Raw genomic sequence first — 16,614 nt, forward strand, 5'->3', positions numbered from 1 at the left:
TCTCATTTAATAAAAGTACCTAATTAACAGCAGTTATTTCAATATTCGTTTCTCAAGGCGTCCCCCTGGACAATACTGTGACCCCCAGGTGATCTGCTGCCCGGACAAGGGTAAGACCCCATTCCGTGGTGGGAGGTGACGTCCCCACCCCCGCCAAAGCTCGGGCACGCGGGCATCCGTGTGGGGACACGCCGTCGGGGGAGGGAGGGGCTTGTCACAGACACAGCAGGGCCACACATAGACAGCGCTTGATCCAGACAGCTGTGAAAGTCAAGGTGCTCCCCCCCCCCGAGTTGGGTGCCGTGGTACATTTGATAGCAAAATGTGACGTGAACAGATGTGAGATCACTGTGGTTTTTGTTCATGCTCCTGCGTGGACGGACTGTGGGTTCGTTTCGCCTGGCGACCTGGCGGTGGGTTTGACCATGGGGCCGGGGGGCCCCCCGATCCTGTGGGAATGTTCCACACTCTCCCGCACGTGCCCCGTGTTACCTGTACGAGATGCTGCAAATGCGAGTCTGAAACACATCTGGCCGGAGGGCGTTTGGAGAAAGGGATTGTGGACATTTAAGCAGCACCACGCAGAGATCCAACTTCCCCAAAACCATGCACATATCACAAGGCAAATGCTATTTATTTTTTTGGCTTTGTTCCTTTGCACTTTTTTTTTCTCACTGACTTTTTTTCCCAGGGGAAGGGATAAAAAGCCCTGAGTCAGATTGTTGGGGAAATTATTGGCTTTTTTCTTTTAAAGGATCACATCATTTCAGCGCTTGCTATTGTACCTAGAAGGGGATTTGTCCTCCCCGTGGCAGGAGTTTCATTATAATTCCGTTGAAATGTTGGTTCTCCGTGAGCAGCAGCGGCTCATTATGTGAGCTTCAGCTCTGAAGTGCGTGTCTCCGCCGGGTTTGGTGGCTCTGTTTCATTATAATACATTCGTGAGGACGTTTATTTTAAAGTGTTGAACGTCCTTCAGCCTTAGAAATGCCAAAATGGGTAGGACCCTTCATAATTGAAAAAGGGTATTTAAAAATACTCATTTCTTTTCATAGAAACAAAGTCAAAGGAATTGTTCTTTTCTGTATTTTTTAAGTCTAGTTTTCGCAGATAAAAAGAGAAGAAGTTAACAATGCTGTTAACAATGGGTAGCCGCTTTACATTAATAACTTGTGTCGAGTTAGAAATCTCTAGTTTGTTCTGTTGCTAAATGATACATTGAAGTGAACTTTTGAGAGACTGTTTCCAATATTTAGATGACAAAGAGCATTTTGGTAATAATTGCTTTGATTCAAATAATTGTAGGGATATGTCTTTCTAGGAGAAAACAGTACTGTAATAGTTTTACTGAACTATATCATCAACAGATTTAATTTTACTACATCATATTCTAATTTAAACTCGTCTTCTTTGAGGGCACTTATGTATACTTTTTGACTTAAGATGCTTTGTAGCTTCCTTATATTTTTTAGATCCTGGTAACTCAACTTTAAAAAGTACCTGCTGGTCATAACCTTCTACCTTCTGGACTCAATCTGACTTAGTTCACTGATATCAGATTTGGTATTTTGCGAAGGAGATACTAGCTATTATATTTTACATTTGCTTGATGCCACAATTCTAGAAAGACTTTTTTAAACCCATAAGGGTGTACACGGCTATTTTGATATCTGAGAACTTGGGTTTGCTACTTTGGAAGCTTTTGTGACGTCATTGTAACCTAGCTTTCATACCTTGTATTTCTGAATCACAACAAAGAATAAATGGGGAATAAGCCTTGCACATTTGAAAACTTACTTTTCTAGAAATGTGCATTTTTAAAGATACATTTAGCCAAAAAAAACATAAACAAACCTCTTCCATCAGCTTTCCTAGCCTCCCATCCTGACAGGGTCTGACTTCCATCCTTTTTTAGGAGGTAATTTTTCCGAGTAAGGACCTGATATGGTGAGCTCTGCTTCAAGTAGACGGTGTGTCTGTATGACTCTGGTGTGGGATAGATGAGTAAAACTGTAAGAAATGCGGAATTTAGTAAAATGTCTTAAGTGATTATGTGTCATATACAAATAAATTGATGTCTCACACTTTAAACCTTCATACTCCAGTAATAAAAATATCCCCGACACTGAACAGTGTACAATACTGACATGTCAAAGGATGTCTTTCTCAGTCTTTCAGCAGAAAAGCTTGGGTCACATTGAGATTTCTTGGACACCTTGGTCTGCAAACTTGACCTCTCTTTACATTTCAGCAGTTTACATATGTGACTGGCGTACAGTATCCCTTCTATCATTTTTATTTTTGGACCTGTAAAAAAATATTTCTTCTGTTCCACTGCTGACTGTGTGACTTCCATTTGCTCCTTCAGCGTGTATCCGAGGAGTGCCTGTGATGAGCCCGGTCCCCCCAGCCCCAGGCCCTGGGCACGAGCCACACCGACACCTTCTCCCTCCTGCGGCAGTTTCATTTCTTGCTTCGTTCCCTCCCCTCTCCTCTATCCCTCTTTTCAAGTCTTCTCGGAGGAAGGACCACTCCCCATTCCTTTCTTTGGCTGGGGGCCTCTGAATTTTATGCCACAAATATTTGAATGCCAGGCACTATTCTGGGCCTGGAATGCTCAAAGGAAAAACATGGTTGGTCCCTGCTCTTAAATAGTCGGTAACCTAGAGGAATGCCAGAAATTAGCACCGTGGATCCAGTGCTAGCTGTGATGAAGACGCAAACAAGAAATGTCGAAACATAGCCGGCGCCAGTCACTGTCATGAGTGCCTTACAGTGAGCTCATGTAAATCGGGCTCTAACCTTCTGAGTACATAGCCCCCCTCTTATTCACGGAAGGTACGTCCCAAGACCCTCAGCGGATGCCTGAGACCACAGGTAGTACCCCACCCTATAGATACTGTGGTTTTCCTATACCGTATGGTCAAGTTGAAGTTAGAAATTAGGCACAGCAAGAGATGAACCACAACTAGCAATGAAATAGAACAATGAACAATATGCTGCTTTAAAAGTTACGTGAGGGTGGCGTCATGCAGTAGAATGAGGGTGACCTAAACACCGGCGCTGAGACACCAGGACTGTGGGTCTGGTGACAGACAGCTACCAAAGCAACTGAACGGCCGGGGAGCGTCAACAGTGTGGACAAAGGGGTGATTCACCTCCCGGGCGGGACAGGGCCGGGTGGCAAGAGATTTCATCACGATACCCAAATGCGCAATTTAAAACTTAGGAACGGTTTACTTGTGGAATTTTCCACTTCATATTTTTGGACCTCGGTTGACTGGGTGAAGTGGAACCTGAGGATGTCAGGGAGGGTACCATCTAGTCCCCTGTGTGTTAGAAAGGAGGGCCCAGGAACTCGGCCAAGATCACATGGGAGAAGCCATAGAGGGAGGATTCAGATCCCTGATTTGACTCCTAAGCTCCCAGCCTCGACCGAGTCTCTGCTCTCTCGGCACCAGTGGAACCCTAGCACTGCCCGGGAAGGTCAGGGGCAGCCTCCTCCTAAGCTCCCAGCCTCGACCGAGTCTCTGCTCTCTCGGCACCAGTGGAACCCTAGCACTGCCCGGGAAGGTCAGGGGCAGCCTCACAGGGCAGGTGAGACCCGAGGAAGCAGGATGCATTTGCCGTGAGCAGGTGGTGTGCATTTCAGGGAGACGAGCAGGTGTGCAGACACAGACGACGTGAGAGAGCGTGGCATATTCCAGAAGGCGCACAAAGGCGGTCCAGCTGCACAAAGAGAGGAAAGTGGCAGGACACCCAGCTGGTGGGCTGGGGCCACGTCATGCTGTGCCAAAGGGTTGAGATTTTAGCCTCCGAAAAAGGCTAACTTTGAGCAGAAACGGGGCTGGATTTGACCCTCAGAATGATCCTGGTTCCCCCTTGAAATGCAGGCGTTGCTGAGTCCAAGGACCTTAAAATAAATAATCCTCATTCATTTGAAAGACGCCTTACTAGGTGCATAGTAGGGGTGTCGTTTTGGGCCCTCCAAACATGTTGGTATCTTAACCTCAAGTGCTGGAAAACATGGTCTTATTTGGAAATACAGTCTTCACAGAAATGATCACATTCAGATGAGCTTATTCGAGTCCTAACCCAGGATGGCTGGTGGCCGTGCAATAGGAGAAAACACCCACACAGGCAGAGCCCCGTGTGATGACAGGCGGAGACGGGAGGGATGCAGCTACAAGCCGAGGACACTCAGCCACCACCAGAAGCTGCCACAGGCCAGGAGGGCTTTTTCCACCCGGAGCCTTGGAAGGCAGCATGGCCGGGCTGACCCCTTGGCTTTGGATTCAAGCTCCAGAACTCGGGGAGAATACATTTCTGTTGTAAGCCCTCCCTCCCAGTGTGGGGCATTTTATCATGCCAGCCTTAGGAATCAACCCCTTGCATTTTCTACATGGATGGATCAGAAATTAGTATCTGGGAGGAAATGTGCTCAGTGCTAGCTAGCACGAGAGAGTAAACGTTACGGTAATTTTGGCACATTAAGGATGTGAACTCGTTGTCTGTTAACCCCCTTGGTACCATGGTGTTCCATGTTGTTTGGTTCTGTTAGTGCGGTTTCAGTCCAGGGAGAGCAGCGGGCCTTTGAAAAATACAGGTTTCTCCTTTTATTTCACTTTAAAAGCAAAGTCACTAATCTGAAAGGAAAAAAATGACCATAAGTGAATTTCCGGCGCGTTCCTTTATAAACCAAAAGTAAACGTTACTGGCCCACTATTAAAGCCGCACGAAGAATGACTGATGTGCTGTTGATTGCCTAGTTTCAAAGGTTGTTGCTAAACTGGTCTAAGCATTTGTTGAGGTTCAGGACCAACAAGCCTTGGTTTAACGGAGAAACACAGATTCGGCAAGAGTTTCCTGATGATAAGGACAGTTTGAGAGGACAGACGAAGCAGACAACTTAGATGGGATCACTCTTAGAGCAGAAGAGAGACCTTGGAGTGATTGGGGAACAGTGTTACTCTTAGTATTAATACAGGGCCCGGCACAAATCATGCCCCTTTTTTATTGCAAAACCTTTTACAAAATCATAAGCATGGAATCCTGTAACATAACACCACCATACTCAAGCACACCATAGGACACTTTAGGTGAAATGTTCACATTAGAAGTATAAATTATGACACCCATATTATTACCCTACCAACCGCACTCAAGCAGGCCTGCCCTCTGCCGGATCCTGTATTTGTAACTAATTAGTAACACTATTCCATGTCGGCCAACCGAGTATCCAAACCGTTTGAGAGTGTGGCACTAGGCATTCGAGGTTACCACGTAGCCCTGCCTGGTGTGGCTCCGCTGGGCGCCGTCCCCCAGAGGGAAGGCCTGTTCCCCGCCAGGTCAGGGTGCATGCCGGGGTCACAGGTTCAGTACTCGGGCAGCGTGGGTACGGGAGGCGACAGATCTATGTTTCCCTTCCTCCCTCCCCCCTAAAAATAAATAAATAAAAAATAAATAAATACATAAATCTTTATATAAAAGAATTTATAATGTATAAGATAGTCATGGCAAGTATATCTCAATAAAGCCGGAAACAGTGATTGAGAAGATACTTGACACTGGAAATCAGCACTTTGGATAGTTTGTCTAGGTCTGTGAAATGTTATTATTTAAGCAGTTCGTTTTATCTTTTGTGGAGACTATACAGACTCCTTCATTTTACGCTTTCTAGTCAGTTGGTTTTGGGTACGGATTTACCTCCACTTCAATTTGCCTAAATGGTTTGGGGTCATGTTTTGCATTTTTAACTCACTTACCTTACTCATTAGTTGTCCATTCTCTCTCCAAGATGCCTTTCTATCCCTATTTTAAATAAAGAGTTGAATAGCTGGGGAGATTCGACGCACACCTATATTAAACATCAGTGTAGTACGTCCAGATTAGAAGAATGGTCTTTCTGAATTTCATCCACTTTGGACAACACCCTTCCAGTGGTGGTGGACAGAGAGCGCTTTCTGAATGATGCCATTACGCATCGACCAGTAGGTGGCGAAACCTGGCAATAAAAAGCTTTTTGTTTGGCAGCCTGGAGAAAAAAGAAGGAAAACACAGGCCTTTCAGACTCCGGATTCAGTGTCCACTCCTTGCGTCTTGCTCTTTTTTTCCTTACCCGGTGCTGCCTTGCTCCTCGAACCCGGCCTGGCAACGCTGGCAAAGGGCTTGTCTGTCGGGCCGTAACAGCGGAGGACAACGTCTCGGGACAGGAAGAGTCCGTGGCCCACGATTTGGGAGGCTGCTAGAAGGTGCCCGTCACAGAGCTGAGGTTCAAACCCAGGGCTCCTGACTCAGGCCGGAGCTCCCTCGGCCACCTCAGCCTTGCTCGGAGACAACGGGCTAATGCACACCCTTCCGAGGGGTGCTCCATCTCATCGTTGCAAGTGGAGTCTAATAAATGCGGAATCCAAGTGGAAGCAGGGTTTCACGGCTGCCCTTCCAAGTCCCAGGGAATGTAACCCTCCGTCAAGGACCGTCGTGAAGACCTGTCCCGAGGGTATGCCGGGTCTCGGTCAACGTGCCACCTGAAGACTCTCTCTGGGGGCATCTGCCCAGGAGGGGAGGAATGAGGAAGCCAGTCTTTCCCTGGGAATGGGGTTCTGTTTCGATCCGGTTGCCCCTTTGCAGAAGTGCAGCCTCTTTTCCAGCTCTGTCCTCTCATTTCCTCCCTCACGGGCCGGGCCTCAGCAGCACTGAGCCTTTCAATTCCTCTTAAGTCGTTTTGGAGGTTTCTGACAGAGTTCTCAGAAGATCCCCAAACCAGAATGCTGTGGCAGTGGGTGGGTTTCTCCTAATTCTGTGGGAACGTACACCACGGGTCAGCCTGTACTCAGTGTTTCCCTCCAGGCCGGAACGCCTCCCGGTCATTGCCACGGGCGCTAGGGGACTCTGTCCCAGCCACCAGAAGGCAGGACGGGGCATCTTCCTTCATCCCTTCCCACCTGGACACCAAGTTTGGACCAGGCACACATTCCCACACGCAAGAGGTTGGCAGGTGGGCTGACTGGGACGATGAAAAAGAAGGAACGTAATTTGCTGTGCTTATCGTGCTTAGGCATAAATGCTTTGCTTTTAGGCGAGAACGAGACAAGATAATAAAGATAGCGCCTGAACATATCCATACAAAGTGCAGTACTCGTGGGTCACGGCTCCGTGACCACCATCCAGCATCCCTATGTGTTTGTCCTCTGGCCCTCCTCAGTGAGCTGCTGTGCTTTCAATAAACATTTTTTTTCCCCCTCCGGGCTTTGTCAAAGACTCTTGGAGATAAAAATAGTCCAGCACGTGCAACTTGATTGCAGTCTCGGGTTTTTCGCCGAGGGACTGTTCGTGCTGAAGGATTAAAAAACGTGTGTGCTTGTATGCACATATTGTGTGTACTCTGTGTGTGTGTGTGTCGCTAACTTGAGAAGGTGTGGCCATCTGGGATTGGCTGCTAGGCGACCGTGGAGGCCTTTAGAAACCCACTCGGGCGCCGGGACTGTGGGCCCGAAAGTGGCCGTGTAGACCTTCTCCGAGCCCGGCCCTCACCCAAGGCCGAATTCTCAGGCGCAGAGGAAATGCAGCTACAGAAGCGTTTCAAAGCCCCTGCATCCTCCACTCGCCCCTCCGCCGGCCGGCTGAGAATCCCGTCTGGCCTTGGTCTTGGATGGTGTCTCCAGAGTGCGTGTTCCGCGTGGACACCTAGGAAGCAACTTGAAAGTAAACAAGACGCCGGGAGCTTCCCTCGCTAACGAATGTGCAGCGTCGCCTCTCTTCACGGGAGGGCAGCGCTGAGGTCCCTGTGCTCGGGTTCAGATCGGCCTCGGCGGCCGCGCGCTGGTAACGCGATGGGTGTATGTACACACACACACACACACACACACACACACACACACACACACGCCACTCACACGGCCAGGAAGGGTCGCAGCGATTCCCCGCGATTGTTTTCTTGGCGCACCCACCCACCCACCCAGCCGCCGCCAGCCCGGCTGCGTGCAGTTCCCCGGGCGCCCCGGCCCCTGGCGGGCCCCGAGCGCGCCGCAGGCCCGAGGAGGCCCCTCGCACACCCACCGCGCCGCGGCCGCGCGGGAGGCCTGCGCCGCCCGCGCCACCCACCGGCCGGGCGGAGCGGGTGGAGCGGGCCCAGAGGGCGGGCGGGGGCCGTCCCAGGCGCGCCCTCCCCGGCTCGGCCCTGCGCGCCATGTGTCCCCGGCGGCGAGGCGCGCCGCTCCCGGCCCGGCCGCGGTTCCTTTAACCCGGGAAAGGGAGCGGGGCGGAGGGGGCGGCGGGGCCGCTCAGAGGAGGGCTCTTTCTTTCTTCTTTTTTTGAATGAACCGTGTGACGTACGTACAGGAAACCAGTCGGTTCGAGCGGAGAATGAAGTAAGAGGCCAGGCCCCCCCGCCCCGCGCCCGCCCCCTTCCTCTCCGCCCCCTCCCCCGCCCGACGCGCGCCCGCTGGCCCGCCCGCTGGCCCGCCGCTCTCGGTTTCCCCCGCGGAGCCGCCGCCGCCGCCGCTGCTCGCGAAGGTGCCGAACGCCGGGCCCTCCCAGCCGGCGCGGCCGTCATCGCCCGGAGCGGGTGCGCGGCGGGAGCGCGGGGAGACGGCCGCCGCCAGCAACGCCGCGCAGGAGCAGGAGGAGGAGAAAGGGTGCGCAGCCCGGAGGCGGGGTGCGCCGGTGGGGTGCAGCGGAAGAGGGGGTCCAGGGGGGAGAACTTCGTAGCAGTCATCCTTTTTAGGAAAAGAGGGAAAAAATAAAACCCTCCCCCACCACCTCCTCCCCACCCCTCGCCGCACCACACACAGCGCGGGCTCCCTGGCTCTGCACCGGCGGGCCGGGCGCGTCCTGCCTTCATTTATCAAGCAGCTTTTCGGAAAATGCATTTGCCGTTCGGAGTTTAATCAGAAGAGGATTCCTGCCCCGGTGCCCGGCGCGTCCCCGGGCCGCCGGTCCCTGTCTCTCCCCCGGGGAGGCGTGAAGCGGTCCCGCGGACCAGGGGTCCATGTCTGTGCCCGCGCGTGTGCGCGCGCGTGTAAATTGCCGAGAGGGGGGAAATCACAGGACTTATGCAAATTCTGGATTGAACATTGTAATTCCTCTGCCGCCACCGCTGCTCCCCACTTTTTTTTTTTTTTCCTCGTGCTCTTGAGCTCTCCGGTTGGGATTCCTGCGGATTGACGTTTCTGTGAAGGAGAGAAGTCTGCGGATCCGTCCGCCGCCGGGGCTCGTGTTTGACCGCTCCCCACGCGCCCCCAACTCCTGATTCATTTGGAAGTTTCGCAGCCGCTCGCGCCGGGGAGTTTGGAAGATCGATGGGGTCTCTGCCTTATGCGTTTGTTTTGTTTTCACGAAAAGGGAAACTTGACAGAGGATCATGCTGCCCTTAGAAAATACACGTAAGTTCTCTGCACAGGAAATTGGTTTAATGTAACTTTTAATAGAAGCGTTTGGGATTTTAACTTTAAGTGCATTCGAGTAAGTGGAATGTCCAGGCAGCCTGAGGCGCGATGTTTGGCCGTGTGATTGTGGTGTGTGTGCCCTGCGTTCACCCGGAGTGCCAGGGGACATGCACCTGATTTTGACTTACCGGTGTTTTCCCCCCCTAACCTTCCAGGGTCGTAGAGGAAGTAAACTGGTCTTGACGATAATTTAATAACAATGTGCCTCATGAAATAAAGATCCGAAAGGAATTGGAATAAAAATTTCCTGCATCTCATGCCAAAAGGGAAACACCAGAATCAAGTGTTCCGCGTGACTGAAGACACCCCCTCATCCAAGAATGCAAAGCACATCCAATAAAATCGCTGGATTATAACTATTCTTCTTTCTTTCGGGGCCGTGGGGCGGGAGCGGGGGCGAGAGGTGCTGTCGGTGCCCGGCTGCTGCTGCTGCTGCTGCCGCCTCTCGGCTGCTCCTCGGGGGAAGGATGGCGCACGCCGGGAGAACAGGGTACGACAACCGGGAGATCGTGATGAAGTACATCCACTATAAGCTGTCGCAGAGGGGCTACGAGTGGGATGCCGGAGACGCGAGCGCCGCAGCCCCGGGGGCCACCCCCGCGCCGGGCATCTTCTCCTCCCAGCCTGGGCGCACCCCCGCGCCCGCCAGGACCTCGCCGCCGCCCCCCGCCGCCCCCGCCGCTGCCGCCGCCGCCGCCGCGGGGCCTGCGCTCAGCCCCGTGCCCCCCGTGGTCCACCTGACCCTGCGCCAGGCCGGCGACGACTTCTCCCGCCGCTACCGCCGGGACTTCGCCGAGATGTCCAGCCAGCTGCACCTGACGCCCTTCACCGCGAGGGGACGCTTTGCCACGGTGGTGGAGGAGCTCTTCAGGGATGGGGTGAACTGGGGGAGGATTGTGGCCTTCTTTGAGTTCGGTGGGGTCATGTGTGTGGAGAGCGTCAACCGGGAGATGTCGCCCCTGGTGGACAACATCGCCCTGTGGATGACAGAGTACCTGAACCGGCACCTGCACACCTGGATCCAGGATAACGGAGGCTGGGTAGGTGCATGTCTGGTTGCACGTGAGGCTGGGATGCCAGTCTCAGGTCTGAGGCGCGGTGGTGGCTGGACAGTGCGGGTGGGCTCCCGGGCCGAGGACCGGCTCGCGAGCCAGGGAAGGAAACTCGGGCTTGTTGCTTCCCACCCTCTTCCCTCGTCCGAAACGCGTCCTGCCAACCCTACTGGGATCGTTCCTTGCCACCCAGAGCGTCCTCCTCTCTTGCCCGCTGTTGAGGCTCAAAGATCCAGCATTTGCTGGCCAGTAAGATGTCGGGATAAATGGCACCCTTCCGGGGTTCCCTCAAACGCGGGGGCCCAAGGACCCCCACCACCACGGCTCGCTGGGCTGTGTAGCTGGTGGAAATGGGAGAGCCCGGTTGGGTCCCGGCAGTCCGCATCCTACACGGACTCCCCTGGGGGTTTCTTCTTTGTACTAAAATTGGAGAAGCGCCCAATTAGGAGAACAGACTGTGTCCAGGGACCCAGGGGCAAGCTTTTTCTGACTCACTTGGTGAAGTCTACCCCAAGAGGACAGCCGAGGTGGGCCCTGTCCCTGCAAAGCGTAGCTGTGGTTTTGAAGAGGTGAGTCCACTTGCCAAGTGCCCAGGGTCCCCAGCCTGCAGGGTGTGCCCCATTCCCAGTGGGCGTGGCCACGTGACTTGGAAGGACACTCAGCTGCCGATGCTTTTAGTTTGTCTCGTCGGTGACAGAATTTGCATTGGCTGCGAACTTCATGTTCTATTTCTATAACTGGTGTACATCTTCAAGTTCACTGGAATCGCAGTCTCTTTGAGTGTTCGCCCCCCCACCCCCGCCCCACCCAGAACCTGCCCCGTCTGGTTCCTGTGCTGAGCAAACTTGCACCCACAGCCCCTTGCAAGAAGCATGGAAGAACTGCTTCTTTGCCGTGAATTCCCTCGTGCCCTGCGTGTAGCTGCAGTGATGGATGTCTGTAGTTTTGAGGAGCATCTGGGAGATGATTTTTTTTTTCTGGGAGTGTGTTGGATAGAGCTTCTGGCATGCCACCCTGAAGGGCTTGGTGTTTGCGTGTGATCCTCTGGGGGAGGAGACGAATTGTCCCTGAGACCTGTACCTTATATCTAAACTTGCTGATTAGTGAAAGAGTATACAAGAGGAATAGTTCTTGTCTGAATTTTTTTTTTGGACTTTGTGTTTTATGCTACAGAATTACCTTTGAAAAAGGAGTCCGTTCAGTGCTTCCTTTTATGGTCTCTAGGGAGAATTACTAATGCAATTATTTTATAGGACCTTTGCAGGAGCAAAGAGCCCAGAAATGATTACCGGTGGGTTCAGTCTCAAGAAGCATGTTCCGTGTTTTACTACAGTTTACAAAGTGTGTTGATGTTAAGGGGCCACAGGCAGAAAAGGCCGAGAGAAGTACATGGCTGACAGAATAGCTGACCCTCCCTGAGCAAAGCTGACAAAATGTTCGTGCTGCTCCTTAATGCGTAAAAGTGAAGTTGACCAAAATACCCCGCCCCCTGCATTTAAACCTCTACTTTGTGATGCTCCTTGTAAATTGTTTTCGTTTTGAAATGCTCTATTATCAAATCTTTAGGAATTCTGGAAGAATTCACCAAAAGGCAGAAAGAATATTTTTTTTGTTAAATGTTTGGTTAAATAGGTGGTTTTATTTTTAACCACCCTAGCCAGAGAGGCAGGGACATCCAGACTCCAACATGGTCATTTTTAAGACCAAAGTAAAACTGATTTAACAGTTTTACTATTTCATATTTTTTATGAAAAGTAAAAAAATATCTAAAAAATGTCTTTGCAGTTGACAGAAAGCCAAGGTGGTAACTGTCATCTGTCAAGTAACTTCAGGAAAGGATGGGAAACAGGCACTTGTTTAGGATCGAAATGAAGATGTAGCTTTGATCTTTGTTGTTGAGTTGCAGTAATCTCGGGCAGCGGAATGTTCTTTTTAAGTGAGGGCTCACGTTTCCTCCTTTCAAAATAGAGTGTTTGTTGTAGAGCCCATCTTTGTGGTCAACAGGTATCTGAGGTTAATAAACGCAGAGGCTACATTTCATGATGCCAAACCACAATGACATACCATAGAACATGATAAAAAAATATGTTTGACACAACCTATTATAGGAAAAATAAATCAGAGAGACGTACACGTGGCTGATGGTAAGATGTGTGGAGCTTTCAGAACAACATACAGATGAATGACCCTGTAGGAAAATGGAAACCTGGCAAGAAAGTGCATATCAGGAAACGCAGTCAAAGTTTGGGCACGTTGGAAGGAAAGTGGTAGCAATGATGCACCCATTCTTGCAAAGTTACGTCACTCATCCCACATTTTGTTTTAGGCATCTGGCCTACAGACAGATTTTCCTCCACGTGTGCATCTGTTGGTCGGGGTTGCATCTCTAATACCACGTTGCGTCTCACAGTGTAAAGCACGCTTAATAACAATAATAAACTTTCCGAAGAGAGCTAGCACATTCTTTTGACATTTGGCAGCGACTTGCGCTGGATCCAGGACTCAGTGGATCAGCTCGTCTACGGAACAGCTGCTACTAGTGGGGGCTTTAGATTCGAAGTCACAATTTTTCTTTGCTGCTGCTGATGCAAAATCAGAGGCTCTCCTGAGCCCGAGGAAACTGTTTGCATTCCCGTCCCATAATTTGGAGAAAGCAGGGCCTTGGAACGAGAGGCGTTTGAGAGATGGTCCCAGAATCCTAGCAATGAAGGAAAGACTGAAGAAGAAACTGGGCGTGGAGTGGGATGTGCCTTTATCCCTAACTCTGAATCAGGCACCGTGTGGCACGGGGAGAGAGGCGGGGTGGAGGGAGCAGGCAGACAGCCGCGGTTGCAGGGAATGTCTAAGCCCTGGTGGTCAACGCGTGTTTCACGGCTCAGCAGCCTGGGCGTCGCCCGGGAGCGACTCAGAGATTCAGAATCTCAGTTCCCGCCCCAGAGCTACAGAGTCGGAGCCCGTGGCTCACACGCTGTGTGGGAGTTTGTGTGCACATTAAAATGAGAGATGCACCGTCTACTACCGTTCCTGGGGACACCCTTTATAAAGATGGACAGTCTGGGGTGGGTCCTGCAGGGTCCCTTGGCTGTGGCTTCCCAGGTCCCTGCCCTTAACCCTCGGGGGAAATAAGTGGGAAGGAAAGAGGCAGGAGGTCCCCAATGATGATGAGCTCCGTCCATCTTCTCCACAATGTTTTTCATGGTCGTTACGCAGGTTGTATTGGCATCACCCATTCAAGTCAGATTGCTTTCCTGCTTCGGTGAGAGGCAGGAGATTCAGTTCTTTTCATCTCTTCGTGAGTGACTGGTTTACCCCCCTGTAACCCAGTTTAAACTCCGTAGATGGCTTTAGTGGCCCTGGTGCTGCTTCAAGAAGGGGCTCTTGTGAGCAAAGAGCCGAGACCCGGGCACACGGATGGTGAGTGGAAATTGATAGCACCCTCCGCACTGAGAAGTGTGAGATTTACTTGCACGTTTTAGGAGAGAGCGAGGTGGGAGGGCAGGCGGGCTGGCTTGGTGCTGCCGGTGAGATGGTGGTGCGCCTCTTTTTTTTCCTCTTGGGTCTTTGGGTCTTCTGGTCTTTGTGGTTTGGGAAGACAGAAACTTACTTCTCCACGTCTCGTAGAGAGCTTCCTTTTTATTAGCTGGTCAGCAAGCAATTTCTCTTTTCTGCATCCAGTCCAGTTCTACCAATAACATTCGATTCACTGGAAAGCAGTCCCGTTCCCAGGCCTGTGTACAAAACACACCAAACAGCGTCCTTTTTTCCAGGGGCTGAGGATCGGCGGCTCGCGGCCCATTTTGGCAGCAACATGATAAGATTAAAAATAGCCCGAAGATGATCCAGTCTTAAATAATCTGTTTAATGATGAACTTTCCTTGGGAAAGTGCATCTGCCTGCTAACAACCACATGACCCCGTTTCAACAATTCATTTTGTAGGGGGGAAAAAAAATCCATGATTGCTCGTGGAGTTTGCAGTCATGTGCTGTTGAGTAATTATATTTCTGGACCTTTGTAAGATGTTATAGTTCGCTCCGTTCTCTTTTCCCTCCTCCGGGGCCGTGGTGGCTACTCCACGTCTGCTGAAAACACGGCTTGCTTACACGCCTCCTGTCACTTTCAGCTGCGCTTTCTAGTGAGAACTGATGGATCTTGTTAGCAATCCTTGGTTGGACTGGTACCTTTCAGATTGCTTCAATGTCATTAGGCCACACAGCACACCCGGCAACAAAAAGCCACAGATTTTTGTTTTGTTTTGTTTTGTTTTTGTTTCAAGCCAGACTCTTAGAGTTTTTCCTTATCTCTACTCCCAGTGCTAGCCAGCTTTTCGGAGGCATGATAAACCACTCATAAAGCAGGTGTGTGGGTGCGGTTATTAAGAGTGGGCTCTCCCACTCAGCACACCCCACGCCCATTTCTGAGGTTGCCCGTCGCGCCTCTGCCACCATGGAGCAAAGCAGGGTTTCGGCCGAGGCGCGCTCGTGCTGGAAACACAACACTCTTTGTAGTGCGCAGGCAGAAAGGTTTTTCCCCCAGAGATATATTGTATTTGAGGTTCAAAGGTTCTGTTAAACCTTTTTAAGGTAATCTAATAGCACCTTATTCAGGTATAGCAGTAACCTCCAAAGCTGGTCACCCTTTCCTCCCCCGCTCCCTACAGAGGCCACTCAGTGACTTGCCTTCCCTGGGAAGCCTCTCTCCTTTATCCCTCTTGGTTTGGTTCAGACAAAATTACTGAGACGGCCACTGACGGTGAACAGCGGCCAAGGACTGGGACGGTTGTTCGGCAGACGCGGTCACAAGGCTTCTGTGTGCCCCGGGCGAGTGTGGGGGGTGCAGGAAGGAAAGCTTTGCCTCTCTCCTGGGTGCCTTCACAGGCCCGTACTGGGTGATCAGTCCACTCGCGGCTGCCATGCAGCCCGCTGGGCACAATCCTGGACTTCGGAGGGAAAAGAAGAAAAGTCAGTGTGTGCCCTTTTGCGCACACATCGGTCTTTGTCTGAGAAAGTTTTTTTTCTAATCGTGGCCGTTCACTTCAGCCCGAGGTCTGATTCACAGAGGAGGAGAAATGTAGGTACATTTTGAAATCCTGTATAACAAGATACATGCGTAAGAGAACTGAAAGGTAAGGGGAGTTCCCTTGTTAAATATTTACCCATTCAGTGCTCTTTCTGCACATTAAGAAGACTTAATAAACACTCGTCCGCCATTCTTTAAGCATTTCATTAGTCCTTTTTAGGCGAAAGACAATCAAGGCTCTGATGGGGAGGATTGGAATAGCTTCCTTGGAGGAACTGTCTTCCTTAAAGAATTCTTGCCTGCTGAAAAATACAAGTAGATTTTGAACCAGAACGAGGGTTCTTCTTCGCGTGAGAGGGAATAATAAAAGCCTGTGTTTTGTTTTGGTCTGGGGTTATAGTGCTGTTCTGGTCATCAAGAAGCTCCTCTTCCAAAATGCTATCTGCAGGAAGTCCCCAAAACACCGTGCTCTGTGTTCCCAGAGAGCATCTAACTTCTCTCGCCCTCCTGGTCCCCTCTCTTGAGATGGAGATGGTAAAACTTTTGAAATCACAACAGAGCCGTTTGCATTTTTAAGAGCATTGCTGCCAGTGGTCTCTTGTTCCGGTCCACACTCCGCTCTGGGGTGCCAACGTGATTTCTCTGCTTTCTGTTTGCCAGACACAGAGGTAAAGAGGTAAAGCGAGCAGTCCTCCGGGGAGAATGAAGAGTGATTATTTCTCTCTCTGCAAAGCCACGTGGGCTTTCTTATAGGGAACCCCCCCGCCCCCGTTGACTGTCCTCTGCCTGCCCGTGGTCCCACCGCAGACAGACCTCCGTCCTAGGCGGGGCCCCTGGTTGCATTCCGACACGTGAAGGGGAGAGCTCCCCTGGAGAGTGAGCCTGACACCTGGACACCTGCGCGAGGCAGCAGGAAAGGGCCTGACCGAAGCCAGAAGTAGCCCCCACTCCAGTCCTGCTAGAGGCAGCAGGGCGAGGCACTCGGTTTCTCTGCACAGAGACGAGCGAGGCCTGAGTTCCCTCCAGACCGTGAGTTCCAATCCCGTGCAGGGAGGAGAGGGAGTCTACTGGCCGGATTTTTCCTGGATCTGATCTCTGC

General features: G+C 51.4%; 1 protein-coding gene across 2 annotated transcripts in view; it reads left to right on the forward strand.

Moving 5' to 3' along the window:
* Nucleotides 1–7,563: 7,563 nt before the first annotated feature.
* The window catches only part of BCL2 (BCL2 apoptosis regulator), a 165,632-nt gene continuing 156,581 nt past the window's right edge, over nucleotides 7,564–16,614 (forward strand). Inside the window, exons 1-2 of one of the 2 annotated variants that reach the window (XR_004899484.1) lie at nucleotides 7,564–9,383; nucleotides 9,602–9,802. Coding sequence is in view for 1 of the 2 variants with exons in the window: in XM_028525072.2 (XP_028380873.1) it covers nucleotides 9,914–10,486 (573 nt within the window). In the remaining variant the exon portion in view is untranslated. Of the gene's footprint in view, nucleotides 9,384–9,601; nucleotides 10,487–16,614 lie in introns of those variants that run through there. The other variant, XM_028525072.2, reaches the window with a different exon arrangement.

This window comes from Phyllostomus discolor, chromosome 9 (assembly GCF_004126475.2).
Source record: "Phyllostomus discolor isolate MPI-MPIP mPhyDis1 chromosome 9, mPhyDis1.pri.v3, whole genome shotgun sequence".
NCBI lineage: Eukaryota > Metazoa > Chordata > Mammalia > Chiroptera > Phyllostomidae > Phyllostomus > Phyllostomus discolor.